This window comes from Ananas comosus, linkage group 12 (assembly GCF_001540865.1).
Source record: "Ananas comosus cultivar F153 linkage group 12, ASM154086v1, whole genome shotgun sequence".
Taxonomy (NCBI): Eukaryota; Viridiplantae; Streptophyta; class Magnoliopsida; order Poales; family Bromeliaceae; genus Ananas; species Ananas comosus.
In genome coordinates, this window is record NC_033632.1 from 5,198,215 (window position 1) to 5,208,719 (window position 10,505).

Sequence of the window (10,505 nt, forward strand, 5' to 3'; positions counted from 1 at the left end):
CGGAGGAGGAACAGGAGGCGGCGGCACCGGAGGAGGAAGAGGAGGCGGCGGCACCGGAGGTGCTATTTTATACTGACATATGTGATCGAGGGAACAACATTAGTTTGTAAGCAGAGCATTACTCTTTAATACAACAGTTTGTAAACATAGCATTATTCTTAAAATATAACTTTTCGGATATATTATTTTATAGCCCATAACTCTTAGCTGGTCTATACCGCCGTGGCGGACCAGGTCCATGAAATAATTTTCCCATAGCAGCCCCCAAAGTTTTCTTCTTTTGATTTTCCAAGGAGTAGAAGTTCATTTTAAAATCTTTTCTTTGATTTGATTGGTTATCAAACTTATCTAACAGAGACTAGAAATGTACAGTCAACAGTTGATAATTAGCACGATTAAGTAATATTAATACGAGAATAATATTGGATAGTGGAAGAATTTTCTTTTGCTCCTACCTAACACTAAGATTGGAGAGTGGAAGAATTTTCTTTTTTTCCTACCTAACACTACAGATTAATTAAGCACAATTTTGGGTACAGTTCGTTGAAATAGTATATTTCATGTAACGACACACTCCACTAGCAATAATAATTCATTGGGCCCAACCACTGGCCCAAAATGATTAAGCCCAGTTATTATTACTAGTGTCTAAGTCTCTTATATACCCAATCACATCCTCATTTCTATCCAATATGAAATTATTGGGGTGTGACATTTTACTTACAAGATAATTTGTTCTCTTATTAGAAAATTAATTATGGTTAATTATGGAGGTTGAAGGTAATGTATGGAACTGCATTTGGGAGCCCCAAAAACACTCACAGTGTTAGAACTTAAAAGTGTTTATTTGGTGTGTTTGAAAACATACAGAATAAATTTTTTAATTTATTTACGATTAGGTTAAACAGAATCAAATAATTTTTTTTTTAAAATAGCAAAGTTACCTCTCAGAGTTAGTACTAATTAAAATCAGTCCTTGAATAATAATCTCCATTAGCGATAAAAGTATACAGAGACTACAGGCTGGCGATTTTGAAATAGCCACTTAATTAACTTTCTTTGATGTACTTTCAACTTTAAATTTTTAAAAATTAAATATTTTTTTCAATAAAATTAAAAATTTATCAAATTTATTGGTGATTCCGTTAAATTTAATGGTTTTAATCAGGATTTAGCAAATAAAATCTAATCAATTAAAGATCAATTGCTAACAGAATTATTAAATTTTGTAAGACTTTTAAATTAACTAGCTGATATTACTAAAATTTTTTTCAAAAAAATAGAAGTTAAATAATGCTAATTACAAGATGTAAACCGATCCATTTATCATTTTCATTAAATTGAATAATATAAAATTAAAATTTTGAATTTGTATGTTGTTGGTCATTTGATCTGAAACTATTTAATTTATTGTCAAATGTGTTATAATAACTAGAGTTTGCTATATGATGCTTTTAAAAGTATCAAACACTTGGGTAGCGTTTGGTTGGAGAACAAAAAGGGGAATAAGCCTATGTTCCCCCTTCATTCCTATTTAAACGGTATTTTTGATATCCGAGAACAGTAGTTCTCCTACCTCTAAAATAAGTTGGTATAACTTTGGAACAACTGTTCCACCCTCCCCCAGAACAAGCATGTTTTCAAGTGGGAACAAAATTAATTAAAATATAATCTAAGTTTAGTTATCATATTAAATTATTAATTAATCTAATTAATATATTTAAATCATTACATATTGCTTAAATAGTAAAGTAATTAATTAATTTATTACTTATCATTAATTAAGTAATTAAAATTTAATATTTTAATCAATTTATTCAATAACCAATATTTATATTGATCAACCACTAATATTTTGATTAGTCTATTTAATTTTTGACTAATTATTTAAATAAAATAATTTACTAACTAATTAAAAAGTTAAGCTATTTCTATAATTAACTAATTAATTAATGTCTTAATTAACTTATTAATTAACTAATATATATTTATGAAATTATTAANATTAATTTATTGAATTATTTTTAATTAATATTTTGATGTTAAATAATTAGATAAACTATTTTTAATTTAAATTTATAACTTTTATTTCTCTTGTTTCAATCTAACCATCTAAACACTATTATCTTATTCTCAGAAACAACCTAACTTTCATCCAAATACAAAATTGATCTAATTTCTACTGATACCTTAACTTTTATCTAACCCCTAGAATACTTATCTATATCGGAACCAAACGCAACCATGGTGCTCGTAAATTTTTCACTGTTAAATCTATTTTTTTAACCATATTCATTCATTAAATCATACTATTCAATCAACCACTTACTCAATCCTACAGGACAACTATCATTCTAACCACATATTCCTTAATTTAAAAGCCGAAAACCTACAAGTACCAATAACTTGATAATTTTAAAAGTATAGAAGCTCAATTCTTTCGTAACTATATATATATATATATATATATATAATAGCTCTTATTCTTTGGTACCAATAAAACTAAACTATTTTATGTAGAATTAGCTTTTAATTTTAAAAGTCAGCTTCCATCAAAATAGCATTTAGGTCAAATCAAAAAATAACATGTTAAAAGATTTTTAACAGTGATGAAATCTCAAATCAAACATTGGCCCCTCATGCTTTTACAATAATATTTTTATATACACCTCCTCAACTTTATATCTTTTAATTTCTATTTGAGTTTTTTTTGTTAATTAAATTGACAATTTTGTAAAACTTGATAGCTCTCTTATATAGTGGTCATTTCTTGTTGTAATTCTATTTGGTAAGTAGTTAGAGAGATCAAATTTGATGAAATGATGACAGGATTTAGTAAAATGTCTAAGTAATTTGATTCAATTGCCGAAACAAAAAAAACATTAAGGCCTGTTTGGTTTACGATTTGTAATATTCCGATGGAATCATAACTTCATTAAATTGCCAAGACAAAAAGTTAAATAGATTTTAATAGGAAAAAAAAAAGTTTAGTAGCTCTCTACACATTTTAACCAATACAGATTAACACAAAAAATACTTATCATGGTATTTGAAAGTCAATCTTTTTGGCCAATTTAAGGACACAATATGAGAATTGTGAGTTTAAAGTGATAATATTAGTTGAATAAGACAATCAGATATAGAAACTTTGGAAACTTAGAAGTAGAATATACATTACTGGTGGTGACAAAAATATTAGATTGCTAAGAATGAAACCAAGGGAATGATTTGTATGATAATCATCACCAACTAGTCAGAAATGGAAGTTCACAGTATCCAAAGTAACTCTTATGAAAATTATAGCATCCAAAATAATTAATATAATCATCACCAACAGAGACTACTCTTTTCACAGTAGAACTAAAGGAAGTTAATTGTTTTGAGGGGGGCAAAAAATGTTCATTAAATTAATAGAGGATTTTTTTTTAGTCTCTGAAATCAAAATCGAGCAGAGTAATAAACAGGGTAAGTAAACTATCACAGATGAGTACATTCTTTTAAATAGATTGCAATCAAATGCAAGATGCAGAAGAGGAAGCACATCATTTCTACACACCCAATACCAATCAATACTAGTTATAGAATTGATGAAAGAACACAACATACACACATAGAGAGGGGGAGAGAATTTACATAAAGTTCCCCCAGGTGCATGGATCCCCCGGATAAACAAAAAATGGTCACCCCAAAATTATGAGCATTATCTCTCAGCATAAAATCAGGTACATGACTACAAAGAATTGTGAGCATTTTCCACCCGACATGATCACAAAAGTGAATAACCGAAACTAATGACGAAAACTAGTGACTCATCAGTTTACAAAGAGAAGATATATATCCTATTAACCTCAAAATTATCAACTTGCTCAAGAAACTAATGTAAAGGCTTAAAGATTTGGGAGTAAGGTGAGATAACTGACTCCTGCACAAACTTCTTGGGGTTATTGGGATCACGGCTCCACCGGATCTCGCTCATGTTGGGCGTCTCGACAAACAACATCGCGAACTCACCCACCTTCTCGGCCTTCCCTCTCTTGCCAGCCCTCAAAACCAGGTTGTTCTTGTGGTACGAGAAAATGCCGTCGCTCAGACGGATGATGTCGCCTGGTTCAAATGCCCCGCACTCGCTCCCCCACATCTGGAAGTGAACCGAGGCCGTCTCGTCGGCAACCAGAGCCAAGCATGTGGTTTCTTTACCATCTTCGACTATTCTGCCGTTGTCGAGTAGAATGAATTTTGTGTTTACAGTGTTGGTGGCTGCAGGAACTATATCCACCAAGTGCATTATTTTTTGACACAGATGGATAGAGCCTGTTTTAGGGACAAAAAAATTGCAAACAGCTTATTATGAGAATAACCATTTCTACATGCTACTAAATTCCCAAACCAAATGCTGAAAAAGGATCAATCATCAAGATTTTCTTATAGATATAGCAACAGTCATTATGGCGATCATAAATTGAAATCTAAACAAGGTAATTTATATAATACCAAAAATTTAAAAAAAGACAATTTATCACATTGTCACACTACTGATCAACAAAGGGATACACTGAATTAAGACGTTGATACATCCAAATAAGGCCTAAAAAAAAAAAAAAAAAAAACTATCGAACAAGATATTCATGCACCCAAATTTGTCCTAAAAAGTACCATGCATTCCGATTTCTTCTCCTTCTTCACCTTCCTATTTTCCCTCCTCGCGGGCACCGCTTTTCTGCGCCCTAGCCCTAATGTGCGTCTTTAACCCCATGTCTAAGCAAATGGGAAATTATGATCTTAACCCTAGATCTGCTACAGAGAGAGAGAGAGAGAGAGAGAGAGAGAGAGCGCGGGGGAGAGGAAGAGAGAGTGGGAGAGATGAGGAGTTTACCTGATCATGAGCAAAGAAGAGAGAGAGAGAGAAAGAGAGAGAGGAAGAGAGAATGAATATTAAAAAACAAAGGGGAGGGCGGAAGGAGGGTTTATTGATGAGGGTTACTGGATAGTTGGAAACATAGTTAGTTAATTCAGATTCGGCAAAAGTTCGGTACGGATATAATTCGGATAAAATTCATCTTTTAATTTTTAAATTCGTTGAAAAAAGGGGCTAAAAAATAGATTCGCAAATTAGTCGGATACGTGATTTATACGGATATTATACGTTCACCAATTAAAAATTCGAAATAAAAAATTCGGCTATTAAATTATTTTTTTTTTCTCTCAAGATTTATGATATTAGCATAAATACTCATAATTCTTAAGAATATAAGAATAAAAAGCTACAAAATTAAGCTAATTACGTAAAAACAAAATTGCAAACTATATTTGTTAGTTATATGCCCAAAAGCCAATCTGGTGACACTAGCTTAAGGGTATTTATGTATTAATTATTTATAATTCATAATAGGAGGGCAGATATTCTATTCATGTCTATTGTATAGCAGTTCAATATTGACATGAATCGTCCATAGAGTCTTTGTTTGAAAAAACATATTTCTAAGAGTTAGGAATTTGAGGTATGTATTTTTCTGTACGAGACTCTTTAAATGCTCCTAGCCAGAGGAATATTACAGGGACGGTGATATTCCGGATAGGCCGGTGTATGCTATGTTTCTAATTGAGGTGACGGATCTCAAGTCACTAGTGTAGGGACACTAGAACAAGCATACAGGTGCTTGTTAGAGAACAAGTACACTGAGCGTGACTATTTAGTTGAACAGTCATATGGTTCTATGCTCGCCAGTGACAAGTTCATTGCTACAGTTGTGTGAAGTACTCCTTGGACCTGAGGCATCATAGTTGCTTCACGTATAGATTGCTACCGTTTGACAGTACTAATACTTAGACTCTAGACACGGGTCTATGTTCGGTACTGATTGGCTGTAGTGATTTATGCGATGAGGCATGTGAATGCGCAATAAGGAATCCAACACTCTCAATGACGAGGGAGAATGTCCTATGCAGTCTATCAAACTCGACTCGGAAAACCCCTGGCCAGGGTACATGGTATATGGAAAGAGTTTCCAACTGTGTTGCCATATTGAGTTGATTTCAGATAGTCTAGTCATATGGTCGAATGATAAGGTTTGGCGAGTAACCATAACCTTAGTTCGATTGGGACATTGCATGTTGGAAGGAATTAATCATATGGTAACTGTAAGCGGAAAGGTTCATTCTTCATCACCATTCTGGATTGCCGTGATATACTGCTAGGTGTCACTCACGGACGGTGAGAGAATATGAATAATTCGAATTGAATTGTTCTTATTTATCGATTAGAAGAGTTCTAATTAAATATCAAAGAATTTGATGTTGAGTTCCACTGCCGAATGGTAATGAACCTATGCGGTCACACACATTAGGAATTGTGTGCACCTAATTGTTTGGATGAGAGTTATTCACTAAAGAGTTTAGTGTAAGCGATGAAAAGCTGTTTAATTAAATTAGATTTAATTATTCGATTCGGTTATAACTGATAGTCCTAATTAGATTAGGATCTCAGAATCAGTTTGAGAATTATGCGCGAGATTTAAATTTATCTCTGATTAGATTAGGGATAATATTTAATCATAAAAGGTATTTAAATGAGATTTAAATATTAGTAAGTAATCTTATTGGATAAGATCAAAATTATATAAGATCTAATTAAATATTAGTGCGATTAATATTTATCTCTAATTAGATTAGTAGATAATATTTAATCATAAAAGCTATTTAAATGAGATTTAAATATTAGTAAGTAATCTTATTGGATAAGATCAAAATTATATAAGATCTAATTAAATATTAGTGCGATTAATATTTATCTCTAATTAGATTAGTAGATAATATTTAATCATAAAAGCTATTTAAATGAGATTTAAATATTAGTAAGTAATCTTATTGGATAAGATCAAAATTATATAAGATCTAATTAAATATTAGTGCGATTAATATTTATCTCTAATTAGATTAGTAGATAATATTTAATCATAAAAGCTATTTAAATGAGATTTAAATATTAGTAAGTAATCTTATTGGATAAGATCAAAATTATATAAGATCTAATTAAATATTAGTGCGATTAATATTTATCTCTAATTAGATTAGTAGATAATATTTAATCATAAAAGCTATTTAAATGAGATTTAAATATTAGTAAGTAATCTTATTGGATAAGATTAAAATAAGATAAGATCTAATTAAATATTGGAGAGATTAATATTTATTTCTAATTGGATTAGAGAATAATTAATATTCATAATATCTTATAAGGTAAGATTTTTACTAGATTTGATTTACTTGGATAAGCATGAATATTTAATTGTTAAATTGGAGAGAGAGAAAATCTTACTAGATAAGATTTTATGAAATATAGATATATAGATAAATATGTATGTGTGAATACATAATAATAATAATAATAAAAGATGGAGCCGTACGGCACCCTGTGCTGTATAGAATGGAATTCTAAATTAATTAAGGTGGTCATGCACCTTAATTAATTGGATCCATGATAGCTATTGATCTATATACATATAGAAATCAATCTCTCTCCGATCTCTCTTATGCGCGCGTGTTTCTTTCCGATCAACTTCTCTATTCTTCATCGACTGAAAGATCATGAAGTGATTGCTAGCACCGTCCAGATGGTCCGTGACTCATCCGGTTCGTGAGACGAAGATCGATCGGGTATGCGCCAATTCCGTGTGGATACGCGTAGAGGCCGGGCATGTGCGTGGCTAATCGGAATCTCTATTCGTCATATTCACTTTCAACCGTACAGTAGATCAAGAGACCTTAACTGGTCCATGGTAAGATTTCTAAACATAAAGAGTTTTTGTTTAGATTAATTTTTGCATAGTAACATGAGAATGATCCGCCGGCAACGGTTTGATTTATTGGTTTTCGGTTTTCATATGTGATATGTATTTAGCTTTCGAAAAATTTTAAAAGTGCAAAATTATTTTCCGCTGCGTTTTTTCTAATGTGCCGGTTATTTTCTAACAATATTATGCCCCAAAACAAATAAATAAATAAGCAAATACGAGATCAAGATAGTCCATATATAAATATAAAACATAGAAGGTTCACATACAAGCATAGTTGGAAACTGATACAAGGTAAAACTTGCACTTCGCATAGTGCATACTAGCATATCTAAAATCCAAACAGTAAACAAATAAAAGATAGAAGGTTCACATACAAGCATAGTTGGAAACTAAATATAAGTTAAAACTTGCACTTTGCATAGTGCATACTAGCATATCTAAAGTCTAAACAGTAAACAAATAAAAGATATATAAAGTTCATAATTCCGCATATAAGCATACATAAAAGCTTGAATAAACATAAAGCATACAAGCACAGAAAGTTCTAGGGGGGTTTGAGTCTTGCGACACCACCCGAGTACACTTTAGAACAATATTTGCACTTAAATTTTTCATTCAATTCTTCCGCGTGAATCCAAAACCTATCTTTCTTTCGAACCATTTTTCTGCACAAAAAAATTAACGACTCAAATATTTCAAGCTCTAACACATGACCGCCTAACATGGATTCTCGAAAGAATAAAATTACATCGAAAGAATATTAAAATTACCCATCAATCATGCATCAAACATAACCTAACTCGTAAGTAATAAATCCCACTTCATCGGTTCTGAGTCTTCACTCTTCATACAACAATAAGCAAATTAATGAATGTAACAACAAGTAACAACAACTTAACTAGGACTAACATGGAAATCCGGAGTTAAGAGAAAGAGAAGGATTCTAAAGTTAGACATCTTCAAACTCTTATTCTCCAGATCTTCTCATTTTATAGTGAAAAATTGCTACATTTCTAATACTAAAAAGTTAGGTTTCAAAAATTAAGTAGAAACCCCACTAAGTCAATGATCCATGAAAGACCACAACAAATTTTCCTTTTGCAAGTGTTGACAAGATCATGAAATTGATTAGGTATAATACAAGAGTTCCTGATCCCTAAGTTAATTAAGATTATTTAGCTCTATGTTTGGGTCTTCTATGTTTGGGCTTAACAGAGAATGGACACATACATTCAATTTAAGCACTCGAGCCATTTGTGTATAAAAATGTATCCATCAGATGGACTAAAAGCTTCCAACTTTTGCTTTGAAGAATGAAAACTCAAATCGTACCTGAATTGTAAAGAACCACCCGATTACTGATCTATCGTTGGAAGTTCTGAAAATTCGTGAATTATTCGTAAATTAATTAATTATAGTTGGAAGTTCTGAAAATATTTTTTTAGATTTTTTTCTTTTCGCGAGATATCTTTCCTTCTTGTTAATAAACCTTTTTTTAAGAAAAAAATTTATTCATTTCAAATAAAAAACAAATAAATTTTAAGTTGTGTCTGATAGTTTAACTCATTCTCACTTTGTCCGTTTATAATTCAAAAAAACTTTATTTTGCCCCTCTTATAGTTTAATTTTTAGTTTACCAAAATATTATATATGAAATAAGAAGGTAAAGTAAAATTTTGAGAAAATCTTCTAATGATAAAAGTGTAAATTTTAAAACACGGGATGATAAACTCAAATATTGCAATCTATATTAAATTTTCATATAATATAAATAGTGCTAATCAAACTCGTCCTTAGAATTGAGAATTAATTGCACCATTGGCCCCTAATTAATCTTTTTTTTTTTAGAGAGATAGGTAATATGCTATCTGCTTCATTTATTTTATTTAGAAATAAACTTAACTAGAAATGTGAATCAACAAGAACTCGAACTTGGGACTTCGGGTACCAACCACCAAGCCCTTTGCCACTTGCCCTAGGGACGGTCGGTCCCTAATTAAGCTCGTATTCGTTTTTTTCGCTTTATTCTGTAATATCTTCTTTCACATGCGTGCCCATCACTTTAAGCAGGTAAAGTAAAATTTTGAGAATATATTAAATTTTCATATAATATAAATAGTGCTAATCAAACTCGTCCTTAGAATTGAGAATTAATTGCACCATTGGCCCCCAATTAACCTTTTTTTTTTAGAGAGATAGATAGCATGCTATCTGCTTCATTTATTTCATTTAGAAATAAACTTAGCTAGAAATGTGAATCAACTAGAACTCGAATTTGGGACCTCGGGTACCAACCACCAAACCCTTTGCCACTTGCTCTAGGGACGGTCGGTCCCTAATTAATCTCTTATTCGTTTTTTTCGCTTTATTCTGTAATACCTTCTTTCACATGCGTGCTCATCACTTTAAGCCCAATCTTATGGCTTCCGATATTGTCCTTTGCATTTACAATCATCCCTACTACATATGCAACGACTACTGTCTTTTTCAAAGTATTCAATGTTCATGGCATCAAATCAGGTGTGCCACCAAACTCTTGTAAAAAATTTTAAAAAAAATCAGTGTCGATATTAATCAAGAAATGATCGGATTATACTATGATCTATATCAATAGACAATACTTTATTAGAGTTGACATGACCTATTTCATTAAAATTAAGAAGAATTTGGATAGTTGGAACTTCCCTCAAGTAAAACTATTAAAGCTTATAG

General features: G+C 31.2%; 1 protein-coding gene across 2 annotated transcripts; it reads right to left on the reverse strand.

The window, feature by feature from the left end:
* Nucleotides 3,543-4,961, reverse strand: LOC109718101 (SOSS complex subunit B homolog). 2 transcript variants are annotated; one of them, XM_020244121.1, is made up of 3 exons: nt 4,874-4,952; nt 4,654-4,755; nt 3,543-4,311 (listed from the first exon to the last, which is right to left on the reverse strand). In XM_020244121.1, exons 2-3 carry the CDS (start codon nt 4,658-4,660, stop codon nt 3,875-3,877), a joined length of 444 nt encoding a protein of 147 aa, XP_020099710.1. In that variant the 5' UTR covers nt 4,661-4,755; nt 4,874-4,952; the 3' UTR covers nt 3,543-3,874. The 2 variants fall into 2 exon arrangements, with proteins under 2 accessions (XP_020099710.1, XP_020099711.1); XM_020244122.1 differs by lacking the exon at nt 4,654-4,755 and having other exon boundaries at nt 4,874-4,961.